Source organism: Ostrinia nubilalis, chromosome 1 (assembly GCF_963855985.1).
Source record: "Ostrinia nubilalis chromosome 1, ilOstNubi1.1, whole genome shotgun sequence".
NCBI classification, from domain to species: domain Eukaryota; kingdom Metazoa; phylum Arthropoda; class Insecta; order Lepidoptera; family Crambidae; genus Ostrinia; species Ostrinia nubilalis.
The window spans coordinates 12,074,730-12,097,620 of NC_087088.1; the positions used below are offsets into that span (position 1 = coordinate 12,074,730).

General features: G+C 40.9%; 1 protein-coding gene, 1 long non-coding RNA gene and 1 other non-coding gene across 3 annotated transcripts in view; all 3 read right to left on the bottom strand.

Moving 5' to 3' along the window:
* Positions 1-28: 28 nt before the first annotated feature.
* Positions 29-12,076, bottom strand: LOC135072415 (mucin-2-like). Its single transcript, XM_063966319.1, has 11 exons — positions 11,999-12,076; positions 11,115-11,349; positions 8,271-11,032; positions 7,988-8,194; positions 7,739-7,906; positions 7,531-7,666; positions 7,001-7,207; positions 6,172-6,345; positions 3,999-4,282; positions 3,362-3,531; positions 29-807 (listed from the first exon to the last, which is right to left on the bottom strand). Exons 1-11 carry the CDS (start codon positions 12,027-12,029, stop codon positions 433-435), a joined length of 4,749 nt encoding a protein of 1,582 aa, XP_063822389.1. The 5' UTR covers positions 12,030-12,076; the 3' UTR covers positions 29-432.
* A 41-nt stretch (positions 12,077-12,117) lies between these two features.
* LOC135072635 (uncharacterized) overlaps positions 12,118-22,891 on the bottom strand; it is a 48,528-nt gene continuing 37,754 nt past the window's right edge. The window contains exon 3 of the long non-coding RNA XR_010257467.1: positions 12,118-12,173. This is a non-coding gene — a long non-coding RNA (uncharacterized LOC135072635). The remainder of the gene's footprint in view (positions 12,174-22,891) is intronic.
* On the bottom strand, positions 14,884-14,955 carry Trnaq-cug (transfer RNA glutamine (anticodon CUG)). The gene has a single exon. It is a non-coding gene; the product is annotated as a tRNA-Gln (tRNA).

The following is a 22,891-nucleotide window of genomic DNA, read 5'->3' on the forward strand; positions in this document are numbered from 1 at the left end:
AGGTTTTCAAATAACTTATACACAAAAATAAAATGTTAAATCTTTATTTCATATTTTTTATGGCTAACATTGTCCATTTGAAATATTTATAAACGCTGAGTATTCAAACGGAAAAGGTCGTCCATATAATTTCAATAAATAGGTTGGATTAGACATAAACATGCAGTGGTAAACAATTGTTCGGGCCTCAAAATTTAAAGCTATATGTACACGCCCAAAGTTACTTTAAGATATGGCAAAATTTCCAGCATTACGATGTGTGGGAAGTTAACAATCAAAACATGTAGAAAAGTAAACGGATTTTCTCAGTAATTTCTTTACCCTACTTGAGATTCAATTCTTAAGTCTACTTACAAAATATCAGTCGAATTCAAAGAATTTACGCTAATTCTACATACTGGCTAATAAGTAGCGTAGGGGTGGTGAATAGCGTTAATCTGGGTCGTGTATGGAGGAGTTGCGTTTGCTGCACTGCCACTCGTCGCTGCCGTCCGAGCACTCGATGAAGCCGTTGCAGACGCTCGACGGAGGCAGGCACTCGCCGAGCGGGCATCGATAACCCTTGCAGGTATCGATTCTCGTCGCTCGTTTGTTTTCGGCTGCTTCTAAATCCGCGTAGAATTCGTCATCGGATTCGTACTCGTCGCTTTGCGTGTAGTTATGGTGCGGCTGCGGCGTGTGCGCGGCGATGACGCTGTCGATCCACTCGATGTAGTTGGACACCTTGGTGTAGACGCCGGGGCGGTTGGCCCGCGCGCAGCCGTAGCCGTTGCTGGTCACGCCGTAGATGTACCATCTGTCCTGTTCCTGTAGGAAAAACACAGTATGTTATCAGTGCTATTACTAATTTAATTCTATTGCTGGACACAGAAGACATGTTTCGAGTACATGTTACTGCTTTAGGTATTCCTGATTTTTCTCGAACATCAACCTGTCTGGTCTGTGTCTTGTATTTGCTTCTGGAAATGATCATGTTCCTACAGTGAATACTAAATGACCTAATTGATGTAGATGTCATCATTAGATTGCATATTGTTCTTGACTAAGGTCTTGTCGAAGAGAAGTTCGGCTGTCTCATTACGGCTGCGTCACCCACCTAAGAGGCCCGCGAGGCGTCGCGGCCACAGCGCTCGTAGTCCTCACAGAAATATCGCACCTTAGCTCTGATAATATACCTGTAAGGACCACTTTACAGGAATATTATCAGAGCTAGACCATATTAAATCCAATAAAAATCTTAAAATAGCTCTCCTGTAAAATTGCAAAAAGTGCAATTGTGCCCTTGTTCTACCGAAGGTGCGATATGTACGCTGTACTCCGCCGTCCAGATCACCGGCAGCTCAGCAGCCCGGCTGTTATTAGTGTCACCCACCTGCCCGAGTCGCCTAAGCAGGCGTCGCGGCCGCCGCGCTCGTAGCCCGCGCAGAACATGTCCTCCGTGACGCGGTACAGCGGCAGCAGGCGCGTGCGGCCGTCACTCTACCGTCATATCACCGGTAGCTCAGAAGCCCGGCTCTTATACAACAGTGTCACCCACCTGGCACATGAGCGGGCCGCCTGAGTCGCCCAGACAGGCTTCGCGGCCGCCGCGCTCGTAGCCTGCGCAGAACATGTCGTCTGTCACGCGGTACAGCGGCAGTAGGCGCGTGCGGCCGTCACTCTACCGTCATATCACCGGTAGCTCAGAAGCCCGGCTCTTATACAACTGTCACCCACCTGGCACATGAGCGGGCCGCCCGAATCGCCCAGGCAGGCGTCGCGGCCGCCGCGCTTGTAGCCCGCGCAGAACATGTCCTCTGTCACGCGGTACAGCGGCAGCAGGCGCGTGCGCCGCCGGCACTCCGCCGTCATATCACCGGCGATTTAAAATCCCGGCTCTTATTTAACAGTGTCACCCACCTGGCATATGAGCGGGCCGCCCGAGTCGCCCAGGCAGGCGTCGCGGCCGCCGCGCTTGTAGCCCGCGCAGAACATGTCCTCTGTCACGCGGTACAGCGGCAGCAGGCGCGTGCGCCGCCGGCACTCCGCCGTCATATCACCGGCGATTTAAAATCCCGGCTCTTATTTAACAGTGTCACCCACCTGGCATATGAGCGGGCCGCCCGAGTCGCCCAGGCAGGCGTCGCGGCCGCCGCGCTCGTAGCCTGCGCAGAACATGTCCTCTGTCACGCGGTACAGCGGCAGTAAGCGCGTGCGTCGCCGGCACTCCGCCGTCATATTACCGGTGGCTCAGAAACCCGGCTCTTATTTAACAGAGTCACCCACCTGGCACATGAGCGGGCCGCCCGAGTCACCCAGGCAGGCGTCGCGGCCGCCTCGTTCATAGCCCGCGCAGAACATGTCTTCTGTCACGCGGTACAGCGGCAGCAGGCGCGTGCGCCGCCGGCACTCCGCCGTCATATCACCGGCGATTTAAAATCCCGGCTCTTATTTAACAGTGTCACCCACCTGGCATATGAGCGGGCCGCCCGAGTCGCCCAGGCAGGCGTCGCGGCCGCCGCGCTTGTAGCCCGCGCAGAACATGTCCTCTGTCACGCGGTACAGCGGCAGCAGGCGCGTGCGCCGCCGGCACTCCGCCGTCATATCACCGGCGATTTAAAATCCCGGCTCTTATTTAACAGTGTCACCCACCTGGCATATGAGCGGGCCGCCCGAGTCGCCCAGGCAGGCGTCGCGGCCGCCGCGCTCGTAGCCTGCGCAGAACATGTCCTCTGTCACGCGGTACAGCGGCAGTAAGCGCGTGCGTCGCCGGCACTCCGCCGTCATATTACCGGTGGCTCAGAAACCCGGCTCTTATTTAACAGAGTCACCCACCTGGCACATGAGCGGGCCGCCCGAGTCACCCAGGCAGGCGTCGCGGCCGCCTCGTTCATAGCCCGCGCAGAACATGTCTTCTGTCACGCGGTACAGCGGCAGCAGGCGCGTGCGCCGCCGGCACTCCGCCGTCATATCACCGGCGATTTAAAATCCCGGCTCTTATTTAACAGTGTCACCCACCTGGCATATGAGCGGGCTGCCCGAGTCGCCCAGGCAGGCGTCGCGGCCGCCGCGCTCGTAGCCCGCGCAGAACATGTCCTCCGTGACGCGGTACAGCGGCAGCAGGCGCGTGCGGCCGTCACTCTACCGTCATATCACCGGTAGCTCAGAAGCCCGGCTCTTATACAACAGTGTCACCCACCTGGCACATGAGCGGGCCGCCTGAGTCGCCCAGGCAGGCGTCGCGGCCGCCGCGCTCGTAGCCTGCGCAGAACATGTCCTCTGTCACGCGGTACAGCGGCAGTAAGCGCGTGCGTCGCCGGCACTCCGCCGTCATATCACCGGTGGCTCAGAAACCCGGCTCTTATTTAACAGTGTCACCCACCTGGCACATGAGCGGGCCGCCCGAGTCACCCAGGCAGGCGTCGCGGCCGCCTCGTTCATAGCCCGCGCAGAACATGTCTTCTGTCACGCGGTACAGCGGCAGCAGGCGCGTGCGGCGCCGGCACTCCGCCGTCGAGATCACTGGCAGTTCCACCTCTTGTAATGTGTCCGCTGTGGAAAAGAATAATAATGATCACCTGCTCAAGTTATGGACCTTTACTCCGCATGCCAATTGCATGCAGAGCGCCAGACCTGTGTTCCGGTATAGCACTGCGATTACTGTTCAGTGCTCTCACTGGTGGGTGTGGAGTGCTCGCAGTGAAATATAGGAAGATACACCACAACAATGCGATTATTGATTTTGCATAGCTAGCGCATTAACTGTATAGGATCCCGCGGGGTAAAGAGTGGTGCATTTTTGACGTCCAATGCCAGACTTCGACGTGTACGAGTATACAGTGGAAGACAGCTCTTGTTTGGGGCGGGGCTGACCCATTACTACAGGAACCTAACTACACAGTTCTTTATTGGTATACCTACGCTATGCCTATAGTTAAAGTTTTGAAAGGATTTCCTAGTGACCACGTAGCCACGCAAGTATAATGCACGAGTCTTAAATATTTATCAAAAAAACTTACGGAAGACGCGTTCATGCTCATACAGCTGCCCCCAGCCCACCACAGTGCAGTGGTGTCCTGCCGGTGGCTGGGCCCTCGACGGCGGCAAGCAAGCCGGCCGGAGCCTGGCGTGCAGCGCGATGGGGTCGATCCTCAGCATGGCGATGTCGTTCCTGAAGCCTCGCGGCGCGTACCGCGGGTGGAGCACGACTTGTCGCACGCGGGCCACGCGCTCCCAAGGACCGCGGGGCCACGCGCCACGGCGGAGCGCTCCTAGGCGAGCCACCCAGTGCGCTTCAGTCGCTCTGTAGATTTCAAAGCAATTTAGTGTGATTAGTGATTTCGTAAAAGCCTGGACAGTAGAGACAAATTAACCGTTGTGGCTAAACGCAAACCGCGAAAGCCAAGAAAAAATAGAGACAAATTAATTATTGTTCAGTATCTGAATTCGGGTTTGTTCTGAACCAAATAATAACAGCAACTGATAAAACTGTTACAATGTGAAGAGATCAGTTGAATAGAAGTTACATTAGGTAGGGGCTGTTAATAATAAAAGGTTAAGTTACCATTATTCTTCTATACCTACGCTTATAGCAAAAATTAATCGTCTTTTAGATGAATTTCTGCTCGTTTTATATTGGAATGCTTGACAGATACCCCCTATTCCACTGTAATCCATTGGTCAAATCCATTAATGGATTAGATTCCTCTTCTGGGTACACTTTAGTCCATCGATGGACTTGTTTCCGCATCAGAGTATACCCCAATCCATCAATGGATTTGATTCCGTTTTTAAGTACACCCTAATCCAAGAAATTTTACACAACTGTTTAAAGTAGGAGTAGAATATGTACCAACATCTTTTATCCATCCATTGGATTATACATTTTAATTCGTGATTTATTTTATTGAAATATAAATAATATTATAGATATAGAAAATACGAACTCATTTATTTTTAAAAGGAAAAGCCCAGGTATTTTAATTATTTAAAAATCAAAATTAAAATCATGACTTAGTTAATCACGTTGGCCTAAGTAGGCGCGCGGTCTTAATCCATTTATAGCACGGACAGCTCTTTTCTGTAATATAAAAAATTGGCCAAGTGTGTGACGACGTGCCACGCGCAGTGTAGGGTTCCGTAGTTGTCCGTCGTTACCACAATATATTTCAGAAGCAAGCAATTACATCATCGAAAGTCACTTTTCATATTTTTACTGGTTAAGAAATTGTATAATACCTACATGAGTCAAATGACTATTTCTCTTAAAGTAAGTGATCAACCGCTATAGTTTTCCTCGAAAGTTCATGAAAAGCCAACGGTTTAGTTTTTAGAGGGGGGACGCCCTACTCGAGCAAAAATTGACACTTTAAAGTTTAATAATTTGCAAACAGATCCCTAAATCGAAATATAGTCTTAGAAACCCCTAAGCCATTTTAAAAGGCCTATCCAACGATACCCCACACGATGGGGTAGAAGATGAAAAAAATTCATCCCCACTTTACATGTAGGGGAGCTACCCTAAAAAAATTTTTTTTTCTCAAAATTTTATTCTACCGTACTGTCGGCGTGATTAATAAACATACCTTCACAATTACAGCTCTCTAGTCCCAGTACTTTCTAAGCAAAACCTAGGACAGACAGACATATCGAAACTATAAGGGTTCCTTGTCAGGACTACGGAACCCTAAAAGCTATTTCAAATTACAACCCTCTCTCAACAAATAAAAAAACTTAAAGCCTTGAAACGACAAAAATAATTTACCCTTTATTATTGAAATTCTTAATTATTTCATTTTAACTCTTCCAGAAAATGGCCCACTATTATGTACCTGGGCTTTTTCCTTTAAAAATAAATGAGTTCGTATTTTCTATATCTATAATATTATTTATATTTCAATAAAATAAATCACGAATTAAAATGTATAATCCAATGGATGGATAAAAGATGTTGGTACATATTCTACTCCTACTTTAAACAGTTGTGTAAAATTTCTTGGATTAGGGTGTACTTAAAAGCGGAATCAAATCCATTGATGGATTGGGGTATACTCTGATGCGGAAACAAGTCCATCGATGGACTAAAGTGTACCCAGAAGAGGAATCTAATCCATTAATGGATTACAGTGGAATAGGGGACAGATACCTACTTCGGTTAAAAATGAAAGAAGAATAACATTAAAAATTACTTACTGGTAGAAGCAATGGCTGGCCGAGATGAGCCACTGGGGCGATATCAAGGTTGCGCCGCACTGGAAGTCGCCGTCCCTGTACAGCGCCGCCTGCCACGGCCACGCGCCCGCCGCCGCGCCCGCGCCGCCCACCACCCTGCTCCAGCGCACGCGCGCCACGCGCTCAGTTACAACCCTAGCCAACAACGCCCGTTTGGGGTACTACACGAAGCATGAGGACGATACGAGCCCAAGACTAATAAGACTATTCTACTACAGTACCGGATTAAGGCTACTTGATGCCCTAAGCAATGGCTTAATTTGCTTGGGTTAATCCGGCATTGCTCTGCTACCATGGTACTTACTGATAAATTAGATGTCAATTCAAAATAGCATTGGAAGGTACTCTACATTAGCGGGACTATTCCTACCTCTCGTTATGTATACCACCACTCACTGCAACTCATGTGCCAGGGTGTGGTACTCCGGAAGGAGAGAGAGATGAGTTAAGGAAAGAGTCTACTTTCAAACATTTTTTGTCTGTGGCTTGAACCGTGTCATGCTGAACGTGTAGTTAGAAGTTGGGACTGGTAAACCATTAAGTCAGTCTATTAGAATCTATAAATCATTTATGCCTTTATGTTACGTTATTATCATAATGGTTAGACGAACATGAAAATAAGTAGCTGCTTTCAGGAGGCACATTAAACGTATAGGTGTTTTACTTAAAATTCTACAGAAGTTACAGTCTGGTCTCCCAGACCTGAAAAAAAATTGATTGCGCATTGACTCGACCAGGAATCGAACCTGGCACCTATTTATTACTTTCAACATCAAGCTCAATAATTCACCTTGGCTGCTGAGCGTCAGCATGCGGCCTAATCCCGCAGTCCAGGTCCTGGCAGCGCACGCGCAGCGCTCGGCGACGCGGACACGAGGCGCGGCGGAACGTCAGCCGAGTATCCGAGGAGCGGGCGTTGGCGTTGTGCCACACCTCCCAGTAGCCAACAGAGCTGGCTTTGCGACCCTCGCGAGCTTCGCGGCTCCAAGGAGAGTCACTGAAAATTGTTTTATTTTGTTTAGTTATTTAGGACAATTAACGAGACAGGCACGAATACAAGCAATAAGGATTGGAATATCTAGATAATGTGTGTTTGGGATAGGTGCTAGGTAATACAGGCTGCCACGGCAAACACTGCGGACTGTACAAATTGTGAGTCAGAGGCAACGTAATGTAGAAAAGAATAACAGACTTTTCATCTGTTTTTTTTACATAACCTACCCAAGCAATAACGTTATTTTTGTTTCTTTGTACAGGTATTAACTTTAATACATTCTTTTTTAATAGTAGTGAGTTTAAAATGCAGTAAAAAACACTCACTGATAGGTCAGGGCCCGGCAAACTGCTTTCCCTAGGTCTGGAAGTTTCAGTGGACTATGCGCTTGCTGAACTGCCTCTGTGAAGCTTTCCACGCAAAGCCTACCCCAAACACCGCGTTTGCGGACCATCACAAAACCTGAAAAAAATGTTATTAAGTACAATTTTCCTTTGCTAAGTATTTAATCGAGATCAAAATGCTGCTGTTTACCTTCTTCGTTATAGGGTACCACTTCATTGTTATCCAATTCGTCGGCCAGAGCGACGCAGCTTTTTTCATCGTCACCGAGAGGACAATCAGGTGTTCCATCACAGACCCGATACATCTCGATGCATTGTTTAGCGTTAGCACAAACGTATTGTCCGTCTTCGCACCATTCTGGAAACATCATTCACATTTTTTAATAAAAGCTACTCCTAGCTTAATGAAACTTGTTGTGGTTGTGAAGAGAACACTTACCACATTTATTTTCATCTGTATAGTCCCAGCAGTCAACTACGCCATCACAAATCTTGGATTGTGAGAACTCAGCGCGAAGATAGTCAGCACAGGTGCAAGCACGTTCGTCTTCTCCCCCAGGGCAATCAATCAAGCGGTTACATCGAGATGTTAGTGGCAAGCAGGCACCAGATGCACACCGGAAAGACGTCACGTTGCTACATTCTTCTACAAAGAATAAAAATATTAAATCATGCCAATTTAATTATTGCAATCTATTAATGTTTTAATTTGTTATTTTTACCTTCTTTGACAATATCCTTTACAATTTCCTTTTCTTCTTTCTTCAATGGCTTGTTATAAGGTTTACTATAAGTTTTTTCAGGTTTGTCCAAACTGTTGTCATCCTGTTTTGTTCCCGGTTGGAGCTTGTTGTATGTTTTAGTCAGTATCTTGAAACCTGCTTGATTTAATGTGTAACTAGATGGAATTGCCTTAGTGGAAATTACGCCTCCTGGTGACCGAAATAACGTATTGTTATTTGAATCTGAGATAGTGGCTAGGTTTGCAAGTTGTTTGAGCTTATCTATCGTTAGGCTATTGGTTTGATTATAAGGAATTTCAAGAACAACATCGGGTTCTAAAGCCAATTCATATGCTGGAAGACTTTGTGTTTTATTTGCTTGCTTACTACTCACGCTGCCTGTGACATGATATGACACACGATATGTTCCTTGAGGGATGTTAGTCTCTAATTTCCCATCGTCAGGAACTTCATCGGTTGCTTTTTTTAGATCATCACTAGATTTTGGAAGTCGGTTCTTGCTAGGGATGTTTTCAGAATTCACTTTTATATTATCACTTACGGTAGCCAACGCCATGCTGTCGTCTGAGTCGTTTCCGTCCGTTTCAAACACCGACGAAGATGTGACAATCTCAGGCTCTTTCGAAGTTTCTTCTGAAACTTGAACAACTTGAACATAGTTTTCGGTAGTCAATTCCTTAATTATTTTTTGGGTCTCTGGGTCGTTACGAAAAAAACTGCGAATGCTTTCTTTTGATGGTTGCGTTTCTGCTTTTATTTTAGGTCGTGGTCTTAATGGGCGGTTTACACCTAGATTTGATTTAGCGGGTAATAATGTGATCACACTAGCAGTAGTTATTTGTATTTCGTCATCTAGTACCACTTCAACTGAACCTGTCATTTTATTATGGCCCTGCCGATCTTCTATCCTTTCAGTACTTTCGGTTTCCTTTATTGGTTTTTCCGTACTATTTTGCGAGTACCTTTTGATTATCTCTGTTAAATTTCTTAATATAGACACTTTGTTCTGAAAACGAGGAGTAGTGTTAGGAAACACTGCATCATTTTTAGTTATTATTGCTTGTAATGTATCATTGTAGTATTTCTCAGGCGAATTCTTATTAAATGTATCATTATCATTGGTTGATGTATTTACTAATTCCCATGTATGAAGAGGTCCACTTGTAGTGGGAATTATAGAAACTTTATTGTTTGGACGTTTTGTTGATATTTCTTTCGTAAAATTCTTATTAAGCTCTTCTAAAAGTTCTGTATTGTTGGCACTTTTTTCAAAACTGTCAGACTCTGCGATTGTGGAAGGCGGTGAAGAGCTCGTTGTAGTACTTGACGTAGTTGTTGTACTTGTTGAGGTCGAGGTAGTTGTGCTAGTAGTACTAGTCGTGCTAGTAGTTGTAGCATTGGGTTTCTTCATTATTGATGCTCCATCAAACGCAATTTTTTCAAAGTTAGTATCTTGTTTATCAGACTGAGCCACATTCAAAACTATGGAAGTAGTTTTATCTTTAGGAGGCCTTTGAACCGGTTTTCCATCATCGTCATCATCCGGACTTATTTCAGCGGGTACTTCTACTACTGAACTAATTTTGTCTACTGGAATAGGATGAGGCTTTACATAACCGGAGCCTAGAGTTTCCATACCATTGACCGGAGGTGCAAATGTAGGAAGTGTAAAACTTGTATAAACGGGACTCGGAACATAAACATCAGCAGCCAAATCGGGATCAACGTACACTCCCGGTCTGCGCGTAGTTCTATCTCTGTTTTTAACAGGCGGTATAGGTGTGAGCATACTTTCTAAGACCGACACATCGTCAACCACCTCTGCAACGCCTATTCTATCTTCCACGTTTTGATCGATGACTTCTTCAGAAGGTGGTGAGGTCTTACTTGTTGTTTCATAATACGGTCTAGTAATGGGCTTCCATGGTTCGTTATCAATTACATGTGGAACTGTAAATAGTGAATCTATTTTTGGTAATTCTTTGTAATGATTTTCGTTTGTTAAGAGATCAAGCAAAATTTGAGAAACATTATTTGTAGACGTTTCCACAGTAGTTGTTAGTGGGGCTGTGGTTGAAGTTGACGTGGTGGTCGAAGAAGTGGTCGTCGATCTCTTTAAATTGTTCTCAAAGTCTCTTTTCGGTGTAGCATCTGTTTTTGTCTTTACATTTAGAGTAGAGGTTATAGTGAAAGGCCTTGGTTTCGGCGTGGTTGTTGAAATTCGTTTCGTAGTCATTCTGTTCGTTGTTGGTTTTGTCGTTGGTGGTCTTGTAGTTGGTGCTCTTGTCGTTGGACTTGGTTTTGCTGCTGGTACAGGTTTATGAGTGCCACCACGTACAGGACTAGAATTCTTTTTGTTCTCCGTAATATCTGCTTCTGTTTTCGTTATCTGAAATGTCCCTTGAACTACAGGAATATTTTCAATGTCTATTTCGGGTTCCTCAACTTCTCCTTTATTAGATTGGTTTGGTTTTACAGTAGTTTTTCGTACAACTCCTATTCTACTTTGTAGAGTTTTGTCTTTTGAATTTTGCGGAGATAACGATTTTGGATAACTAGTGGCCATACTTTCGTTCATGGCTTCCTTTACGTATGATTCTGAATGATATGTGTGTTCTAAATCTCTCTTAATTACTATGCTAGTCGTGTCTACTTTAATGGTTTGTCCAAAAGCTGGATGTTTCGAAAGTAGATCTTGAACTAGAACATTCTTGAGCGTTTCTTCTATATTGGATACAGTGCTGAAAAGAGTACAAATCATTATTTTAGCATTCATTTTCAGTTTCTTTTTTTAACTATTGGTTGAATCAGATAATTTGTTACCTAGGTATTTTTCTTCTATCTAAGTAAAGTCGGAAGTGGACATCTAGGCGTCGGTCGCCGAAGCCGGTGACGAGGGCGCCGGCAAAGGCGTGGCGCAGGGGCGAAGGGCCGGCGTAGACCTGCCGCAGCGCCGCGCCGTATCTGCGCGCGCGTTCCCGCCACGCCGGGCTGTCCGGCGCGCCGCCGTACACGTCTCCTCGCGTCACGCGGAATGAACCCTCGAACGTCATCATTGCTGGAAAATTAAAAGAAAATTCATCATTATCATCATCAACCCTTTACAGTCCACTGCTGGACTATGAACCTCCTCCACTATAGTGTAGGGTTTTGCCATAATCCCCACGCTTGGTAGGCGGGTCGGAGATCACAGTTTAAAAGATTGATGTTTTTCAGAGAGAGCTGCTGCCCGTTCTCTGTTTGATGTGTAGTCCCTAAGTAAGTAAAAGAAAATTGATGCTTTTAAACACTTTTACATAATCGTAGAGTTGTGCTATTTTCTAACAAAAATGTAAAGTCTGATCTGCTGTCGACTGTTGGCTAGATTAATCAGCTTATTAATTTTGGATTGTGTCATCATAAACCGACGCGCCGAGTAAATTGGGTGTTTGTAATTAGCGCATAAATAACACATATTCCTGTTAGATAGCCTCTTTCTTTAGCTCCCCTCCATGCTTTGGTTGGACTGAAGGGCTGTGGTAGACCGGGAGGGGGAAACCCACAGTTTCCTCTCACTTATGGCTAGTGACGGAGCACCGGGGTCTTTTTAGTGGGTACTGGGTATGCATGCCTCGTCCTTCTGACTTGGTGAGCTCCACATAACCTACCCTTATGTGGGGCTCACCAAGGCAAGGCATTCCGAAGCTGCCATGTTATTTATTACTTACGTTCTCCATTATCTGGTCTGAGCGCGCCCATGTAGAAGGCCAGGGCGGCGACCGCGAGCACGGCGAAGGCGGCCAGCAGCGCGCCGCCCACCAGCGCCGCGGAGCAGAAGCCGCTGCTCCGCCCGCCCCCGCTGCTCGCTCGCGGATACCCCCCGCCCGCGAACCGGTATTCACTCTGTGGACAAAAATAGTTGGTTATTAAAAATATTTAATTAAGAGTTATTCTTGGATAAAAGTTTGGTCGAATCGGGTCTTAATTTATTAAAACTAAGAGTTAGAGTTTGCAGTCTACTCGTTACTATGCTAAGACAGGGTTCCTAACCAATTTATGAGCTTAAACATATTCAAAATTTTAAGCATCTAACACATCCCTTCGAAACTATTGTAGAGACCTAAAAAAAGGTTGTTTAAGTTTTTGTTTAGCTGTCTGTTAAAAATTCCATGAAGACATACATTAGAAGCAGAGTTCAGATAGGTCTGAAAGTTGTGAGATTATTAGATGAGGACGCTAAGGCACGTTTCTAGTCTAAGATTTTTTCCTCACGAGCCAGATTACGTCGCGCGTGATCCAGTTTTTCCAATCTCGACGTTCAGTTTTTGTCACGTTCCTCAAGGTTCGAGATTATCGCTCCGTCCGCAGCCTTCGGCGATGAATCGTATTTATTAACGTTATATTTTATTCTTAGAGGCAAAAAACTGTGATATTTTAAATTAATTTCATGTTGTTAATCACTGTGTCTTGCCTGCTACATATAAATAGGTACAATGTAATATCATGGGGCCGGTATTGTGATGTCTTATATTTTATAGTATTATATATAGTTATCAACTTGAAGCTTAAAATTTCGCACGATTATAACAAGACTTAATTAACGGAACGTACAAAGTACTGTAAGACCCTATTTTGATTAATGTGTGAAGGCCAATATTGATTTCAGAGGTTGAATGTATTCACAGATGCATGAGAAAAAGCTTTTAGAGCAGATAGGTAGGTACGACGATATAGTAAGACTGAACACATAATTCACAAAACGGAGAATTACTGCACTTTGTTTATACATACCTTAGAAGTCGTGTGATTCTTACTTTTATGACTGAGCTACGTGTTAAACTATGGGAATTCGAATTCAGCAGTTTACTCTTTACAATGACCCTATATGGGATGAGAAACGCCTGCGGCAGGCAATCCATCTGCACTCGCCTCTCCTGGCTTGTCAAACAGCAATCAAACGTTGACAAAGCAAACACGCCCATATTAGACTATGATACACCGAGCTACAAGAACTTTGAAAATGGATATGTTTCTGGCAAACCAAGCTTTAAAAGTTATGTAGGTACTACCTGCTTATTGCTGTTCCAAATCCGTAGAGGGCAAACAATTAGTAGGTATGCTACGAAAAGCGCTACGATATCAGTAATTTTATTTGAAGGCAATTTTAGTTTCGTTATTATGAATGGTCACTCAATAAAAACCAAGAGATTGAGTTGTTACAAATTCAACATGTAGGATAGATATTTATTTATATTATTTATTACCGACGATGGCTATACCTAGTTATGACTATATTAGGTGAAAAGTATAAACTTATTAAAGAACAACGTAAAGTGCGTAAACACGATGATGTTACTACAAGCACGCTATGTGAAACAAACAAAACACGAGTATTTAATGACGAATGTTATTCTGTCTGCATTCTTTGGTTTTGGCAGCAAAATAATTTTGATTAGTTACTCAGAGTAATGATGGAACAAAAATTTTGCGGGGCGGTTTCTCAAGCGGAGCAAATTACACTTTAAGCGAACCCATTATGAAAAGCTTCACATTTTTACAGTCCAAGGAATTAAGAAGTCTGACTAAGGCAAACAATCTCCAAGAAATACTCTTTTTTCCGAATTTCTTACGAAGAATGGAGTCGAACAAATTGGTCTTCATATTTAATTTTCTTGCATAATGCTAATAATGATTTATGCAATCATGTTATTTATTTATATACTTTATTTTTATACATATAACAACTTTTAATATTTACAGTAAGTTAACTACCAAGTATTAATCATGACGTGATAGAGCTATCTTTCTTTGTTTGTAACGTAGCAAGCTTGTTACACATAATTTTTTGTTGTCTGAATGAAATCTCAAAATTCTACAAAGATTGTTCATACACATTTTGCTCTCCATTTATTTTGCAAGGATGGAACAATATCAGGTTTAAGGTCGGCTATATTTCAAACTTAATTGAAACTCCGGGCGCGGGCCAGCCGAGTCATTCCTTCGCCCGTCGCTCCCATGTTGGTCCGTCTGCGGGCCTCTATAATTATAATTATTTTTCATTTATTTAGCGGGTCCGAGTCCCAACATCCGCCGTGTAATTGCACCACACTAAACGATGTTGCGTAATGAGGACCCTGAACCCGGCCCAACAGCATTACTGCACTACTGCTAATTTACTAGCGCAAATATTGGGGACCACTGCAAATGCACCCGAAGCAGAAAGACTAAATTGTGTTTTTGCAACTGCAAACGTAACGTTGCCAAGCGCACACTGGGGCACGCACTGTAGCGGGCGGCATGCGAGATTAATTAATGAAAAAAATCTCAGTTACCTACCTTCTTTTAATGATGAAGCCTAATATACTTTTACGAACCAAAATACCGACGTGTTGCCGACTCGATACATTGATTTTGATTGCAGTGATAGTATTAACTATCAGTTAAGTATCCTCAAATTGGGAATTTCCATTTTTTTTTAGTGTGCAATAAAGTCAATAACTGTCTGTTATTTCCAAAATTCAAGTCGTTAGAAAATTATTTATTGTTCTAAATAATAAAAAGATAAATGAGAAAACCAGTGTGATTAAAATTTAAAATAACACTTCAAAAGAGAAGGTCCCACCGAGATTTGAACTCGGATCGCTGGATTCAGAGTCCAGAGTGCTAACCATTACACCATGGGACCGCTGAAAGAGAAACCGAAAATAGAAATCAGTTTACAACAAAAGCTCCAAATTCTGAAGGAAAACACATGCGATTACTTCAACAGTCGTTTGTTTATATTATTTATAGGTTAAACCACATTTAAAACGTATAAAAGCCAACTTTTATACTCAAAATGCTTTAGATTAATTATTTCCCAGCCAGTCCAATACAATTAACATTTGATATTACTTTTTATTAAAACTAGACGACTTATTCATTTTAAAGTAATTAAGTGTGTTCTTCATAAAATTAATCTATAAACGTAATCATACCAAGCATGCGTATAATGAATATTATGATAATGTTATTTTATTATTGGCCTTAGCAGCGCACTCAGTAGAGTCATTACGTATATTGTTTGTGTCTATTTATTAACAATAAACAATTAAATATTGAACATTGAATGGGATGACATGCTGACTGTGGGCCCGATGCAACTAGGCTGAGGTAATAATAGTAATACATCCAATGTTGGCATGGATTTTATGCGTAAAGATACGGACACGTCATACAAATACATTCTGTTGTAAATAAAGAAGTTTATCGTAAGACATAAGGTTCAAAATAGGAATATACAATATTTTATAGTTATAGAAGAATCTAGCTGGTTGTTTAGTTCGTTGAAGGCTTAGATTAATAAAACCTAGATAGATAGTCAGTGCACGAAAAGTGAGGCAGTTTTTAGGGAGCCGGCACGGCTCACCCGTAAACGTCACATGAACTGTCAAAGTGAAAAATTGGTAAACACGTCCGACGAATTTTAATTAATTAAAACGGTTTGTGCTGTGAAAGGGTGTCTTAAATACATCAGAAAAACGAAAGAAAGTGACCAGTGTTACATTTCATAAGTAAGTACTACAATTCGACGCGTATTTTGCTTGAATTTGGCTTTCAAAAATTAAATACGGGAATGATACCAGTAACAAGAAAATTTATTTCCCAATTGTTCGCCGTACAAATACACTTCCTTTTTTATGAAATCAAGACTTTTAAGTCGATTTATCTTATTGTTATTAGGTAGGTACTTTGAATTCAATAAATAAGTAAGTACATGATGCGTTTTGTTTTTGTTAATTATAAAATAATTAAAAACGTATTAAAAATTTCCCTACTTTCGGGAAAATCGCCTTCACTGTCTACACTCCCCAACAAAATTGACACTAATGACATAAGATTTTTGCCTCACTCTTGACGAAGCGTTTGTATGAAGACTATCCATCTAGGTTTTATTAATCTAAGGTTGAAGGGTTATTTTACGCCCAATTAGGTGGCCTGTAATAAACATAAGCGATGTCCGCTATTAATTGACATGTTGATTGGCCTTCATGGTTCATCATAGATATCAGTAAAGCTTTACTACGAATAGGTATAGCACACACTACAAATTCCTCAAAATTAAACATAGGTACGTAGGTAACGTGACGATTTATCTGAAAAAGGAAACTTTTACATCGCATTTTCTCTACATAAAATAATCATCTCATCTCAACTCGTTTTGTGTGTCATTGGGTTGCATTAATTTTCTGTTTTATCTGCTACTATAATATTACTATAATCCTTAGCGATAAACAGCTACAGAAATTAATAGGGATTTCTTTATCGCTGACATATTAAAGTGATGAAGTGCGACCACTGTTTTTAATCACAACATAATTTTTTGACACTGTATTTTTTCATCCTTAAATAAAAGATAATTATTATTTAACTTAAAATATTGCAATTCTGTGCTTCATTGTCGTTTCGACTACAAGTCTAAGTAAGTCATTAGTATCTTTATTTTAAGAAATTAAATTGTTTAGGAAGAAGCTTAAAAAACACTGACATTCCCATTTATGGTGTGTTAAAGGATGTTATAAATCCATTTCACTGTGGACTTGTTTGCTTTGGGCAAAAGATGCGCACTCTTTTATCTTGGATACCTAGGACTAGGTATATCAATTATGTACAGCCATTTGCATAATCTTGGGAAAATGTTAGCGGTGTAACTTAAGTTTGCTAATTGGTAAAGTTTTTTTTATTGAGGTTCTATTTCAAGCGCAAGCGGGTGTTATGGCTGACCGGGCGGCCTTGTGATGCGCTCGCGCATGCTAGGGATGTGCTGCTGTAGTTAAGTTTATGTTATACGTGGTAAAGTCAGCATTTTATTATTACGTATACCTGATGTGATAGTAGAGTTTCGGTTTCATGAATCGCATTTTCAAACTCAAGGAGTTTCAGGATCAGTTTTTGGTCTGATTTAATAATAGCAATTGCACACTTCCCTCTCAGAGTAGGTAATAAATAGAGACAATTTCGTTCATTAGTTCAGAATAATCTTGGAGAACGAGAACTCATCAAATGAAGTGCATAAAGTTCTTCAAACTCTTGAAACAAATATTAGAAATTCATTAAGTTAATTAAATAAAACTTTATTTATTAATTTGCAGGACTACTGTTGCAAAGACGTATAGGTACTCTTCATCACTCGACACAGCCCTGGCGCATGACAGGGGCAGGTATTGACTTCTGTGTGATTATTCAACATTTCTTATCGTTGGACGTACGCCGAGAACGCAGTCCTGAGTCTGGTAATTAATTAGGCAAGTTAAGCTTTTATGAAATAACATTAAAGCTATTAAAGAATGCGTATTGCGTGGCTAGCTTTACTTTAGAGAAGCTTTTATATGTTAGAGAAATAAGTTTTGAAAACACATAGGGAATCTAACTTTGGCAGATCTGATTAAATTGTAAATGTACTGTTACTTGTAAAGAACAAATAAAAAAAAGTAACTGAAGCGCTCTACACGCTTTAGCGGGACAGTGACTACGAAACTAGTGAAATTCAAAGGCTATAATATTTTGTGCCACCAAAATTCGTACTAAGTGGAAAATTGTTGGTAAACGTAAAGAATTTTTGTTTTCCTTCAGTAAACATTAAATTACCATATTAAGTAGGTAGGTAATTGATTATTGTTGCAAGATGACAAAACAAAACTATGAATATAAGTAATAAGTATAAATAAGTAGAATCTATATATATACCTACTTATCTACTGCCTACATAGTTCGCAAAACTACCATAGCATGAATGAATCAATGAATGTATGCCAGCTGAAGTTGTAATCATGTAGTGTAAGTGAAGTGGTAAAAATAGCTAATTGATGTGCAAGGTTCCAGCCGGGTCACGGGTGAATTCGATAAATCAGATAAACGCGGGAACTAATTCGCAGTCATGCTGGAGGAAAACCATCAAGCACGCACGTTATGACATAATCGCAGACATAAGATTAATTGCTTTTTATTGTGGTTCTTCTTTATAGAAGGCTGTTTAGTATTATGAATACGGCCTAAATTAAGTGTAGTTGTACATAATGGCCGCAGTCACGCCAGTCCGTCCTCGTTGACGTTTAATTTACCTCATTTTCTTTGATTTAATGTCTTCAATTACAAAGGTCGGTCACACAAGTACTTGGAGCTACTGTCGTCCTAGCAAGACAGACTGAGCTGACAGCCTTCCACAGAAGATTACGTATAATAACCGCCATTATTCAAAACTATTGTGCCTGATACAGGAAGAGTTTTTGTTGAAGAACCTTCGTCTTCAACAAGGTAGGTGTTTTGATTGGGGATATTTAAGAACTTTTTGATTACAATACCTGGAATTTCATTATTATGCCACATTAAGTTCACGCCCAAAAGCTATTTTAATCTATTAAAAATATGCAGCAAATAGAATTAAATTATATACTTATTTGCTGCTTATTACCAGAAGATATCCAGATTCAAAACTACAAAAATAAATATTAAAAATTGTTCATCCTTACTGCACAATAATTAAACTTATTTAAGTAATGTTTATTAAATTCATTTAATGTATATCACAAGCAATTCAGTGATTGATCATAAATGTAGAGTTTACGTTATTATCAACTATTTATCTGTGTAAGATTTATTTTTTATAATTGTCTCATGTTAAAAATTGCCTTCATTGTACACCTTCCTGGAATATCGTTGAGTGTCAAGATTATGAATATGTCTGCATTTGGATTAGCGCTTTAGTTCATTGTCAATTCTGTGTCGACATTCAAACATCAGTAAAAAAGACATAATGGAATAACAAAAACTACTGCCGTCGGTATGTCTAAGAGCGATGTGAATCACGACCTAGTTCCAGTTGATACCAGTATGTTTATGGTAAGTATATAGGGTGTTAGGTAAATGGGTATATGAGCCGACACTAGCCCATGTTAACATGGTCATATAAATGGTATGGTGAAGTCAGAAATTTGATATCATCATTTTATTTTTTTAATTTTCATACAAAATAAATTTTATAAAATCCGATTTGTATGAAAATTAAAATAACTAAAATGAAGATATCAATTTTCTGACTTCACCATACCATTTATATGACCATGTTAACATGGGCTAGTGTCGGCTCATATACCCATTTACCTAACACCCTGTATATTTATAGCTAATTGCCATAGTACTTTACATGCCGTTGATAAAGTGACAAAAAACCTTGACATGTAGCAACACAACGTCTCTACATAAATCATAAAAACATAACTTCCATTGTGGCTTTGAACTGTATCAAGGTTACAAAACTAGTATTTCGGTGATCTGGTATTTCAAAGGATTTTTTGTGTAACGCTCATCCTTAAAAGTTGTTTTTTGGGCAAAACTTCATCAACAAGTCAAAACAATATGATTCCTTGTCATATTGCAGGCGGTAGAGTTGTCGTGTTTTTGTATCTAAATTAATATTGTTGTCTTAAATATTCGTTATAATAAATGCATATTTTTGCAGAGGATCGAGATCGTTTTTGTTGCTCTATAATTTAAGCTACGTGTAGTATCAGTAGCATTTACTCCCCAAGAATTCTAAGCATGGCCTGCATGCGTGTGTTACACTTTTATGTGGACACAGGTGTCTTAAATAACCAGATGCATCAGGAATGCAGTGCGAACGGCCTCTAATCGAGCCAAAGCACAGATTGCCTCGATGACGAGTCAATTCGCGTAAACATTCCTCGCCGCACTACCGGCACTGGTTCTTTTATGGTCATCAATGGCTCGTTTTATAAATCTAGAGCCGTCGACAACGCTCGATTTAGTGTCATCCGTCATAGATAGAACGTGGAAGAATGCCGCAGTAATATCCACTTTAGTGTAATAACCGTCTTTTTTTATTATGGGGATCAGATCTCTGTAAGTATTATGATAAAAGATGGTCGTGTAAATTTGAGTGTGTGACGTGCACATGGAATGCTAATGTTGAAATTAGAAATATTTTTTTAGTATGCAATGGACGCTTTTTTGGTTACGTTACCAGAATCTAGAAGAAATGCTTGATTTTCAGTGCTAACAAGGAAGCTATAATGAAAAACATGGTTAGCTAGGGAAAACTGATTTTTAAGGTTTGGGTCAGTAATAATTGGATTCCTACTGACTGAAGAAGACATTATCAAAATAACTTAGGAAGTATTGACTGTTATCGTGGCAACATTGAATAACTCACTCTATTATGTAACATTGGCCTTCCAACTACGAAATTTATCAAAGTAACTACAGTTTCAATTCAAGGATGTAGCATTATTCAATTAGGGTTTCCAACTACACAACACACAACTATGTGTCATATTTGAAACATTCCACCGACGAGGTAGTCAGAGAAACAATTATAGCGGGCCAGAGATAAAATAGAAAGCAACAAGCGTTTGGATGCGCGGGAGTCGCCGGCGGAGTGTGTCGCGTAACGGGAACCGCGTCACGCTCCTCGTGCCATACACTGGTGACAGAGATGCCTCACCTTTTCTAATCACACTCAAATATATTCAGAACAGCAGCACTACTTATCAAAACTTATACTTGAAAAAAGCAAGTGGCACAGAAAAAAGATAGTTATCTAAGGTCATTGATACTTATTATAAAGGTTTATTTACTTATTAAAGTATGCGTACATAAGACAGTTAGCTACACTTGCCAATAATCTAAGTTTATTTATTTACTAAGTGTGAGAGTGTGACAGCTTATTCTGAGAGTATTTAATTAATAGCTGCCTAAAAGCTTGAGAAGTTCATTGTTAGTTACTACTATTAGATTTCTTAGATAAATAATTCCAAACAATGTTAATACCATGTTAAAATTGCTACTATTTCTGAGTAAATTTAATACCTAACGAATTCCAAAATATAGGTATGTTAGTAAAATTAATAATAAAAATCTACTGTTTAGCTTTCAAATTACCTACGACTTTTTGGTAAAGTAATTTACTGTGTAATGGAAAATACAATCTTCTTAGAAAAGAGGTTGTCAATAAATCAATGATAGAGAATTATGTCGTATCAGAAATACTCACAATTCAATACTTGGTTGACAAGGCAATTATCCCTAATTCGACGAAATGTTCTCTAGGGAAATCCTCGGGTAACTTTTGAAATCAGAAGTTCTTAAATTTTACCTTTCCAATTTATTTTCCAAGACGCGAAATGTTGATCATTTCTTAACTTGCCTGCCCATTCTACACCGAGTCCGTGAAATATGGCTTCAACGAAAACTACTACGTCATTTTTACACGATCTTTTTTTATCTCTGAATCTATCAACCAAACAAAGATAGTCCCGAAATTGATTACTGCAATATTTTAAAGCACAAAATTATGTTCTGATAGAGCTGAATGAATCTTAGCGAAAATAAGTGATAAAATGGAAGCTTATGACTGGGTAACATTTTTGCTAAAGTTTTAATGTTACAGCTTCTTACTAACAAAATCAACTGTCACGTAGAATATAGCCTCTAAATTTTACATTTTGTACGATATGGATTAACGAGTGACGTATATTTTTTTCTGTTAACATAACATAAAAAATGCAGCGCATTTGCGGAACCAATTGTGAGTGAATAAAATTACTTAGTTGCAATTATGACCAGCCAGCGAAGGCATTATATTCAATGCACCCGCGCGAACAATATCAGTTTTATGCTTACCATTGTGATGTCAGTTACAATACAGTAAAAAATCCTGATAAGCTCTGCGATTCCAATTCACAATTAACTTAATCGGTTTTACTGTACAACCGTGATTATTTATGATGCTTTGGTTTGTGAGGTAGAGTTTTTCCAATTTCCTTAATAAGTCCCGACTGATTAGAGTATGATTATCGTTGTTTGTTAATAGCAAATCTTTAACTCGCTAGCTTGTAATTGATAACTTAACATTTCGGCTTAAAACCGCTATTTTAGTAGACGTTATTATATTAGAATTTATAGAAATCGTTAATACCTAGAAATCAAACTAGGCAGACCAATCCTATTTAAACTGACAATGAGTCGCATTCATTTCACTTTCTCCAAGTCCATTTGACTAGAGCACAATGAGGACTACGAAATGTTTAAATAAAAAAACTCATTTTCCTTACGGTTACGGTTCCACTACAATTACCCACTAAGATGTTATTCATTTAAAAAACAAGCATCCATACCTTAAAGGAATATTTTAAGTGGTCCATGCCTCGAAAGTTCCCATTACAATCTAATCATAGGACCCTCTTACGAAGACCGGCTCTTAATTGTCTTGGATGGGAGGGCGAAAGCCAACGGGCCCTTGGCCCTAACCGAAGGTCCAGTTAGAAGGGACGCGGCCAAGGCTGTATGCCGGTGGGTCAAGGCCTCGGTCAATCACCCAGTCCCTCCCACTGACCGCTTTGAGGACCATCCGCTAATGGTAATATTTGGTCGTCCCTCTCAGCCTCACCGAACTGAGATGCGTGTGGATGCGGCGAGCTTTTAGAAAGTTGGTCAATCTTAAAGCTTTAGGTTAAGAGCTCCTTTGCAGGAAATGGAGTACAGTAAACTGCAGTTATATATTCTATGCACACTCGACACTGATGTCATTGATGCCATTCTCATAATTTTACAGGCGACAAGATCTC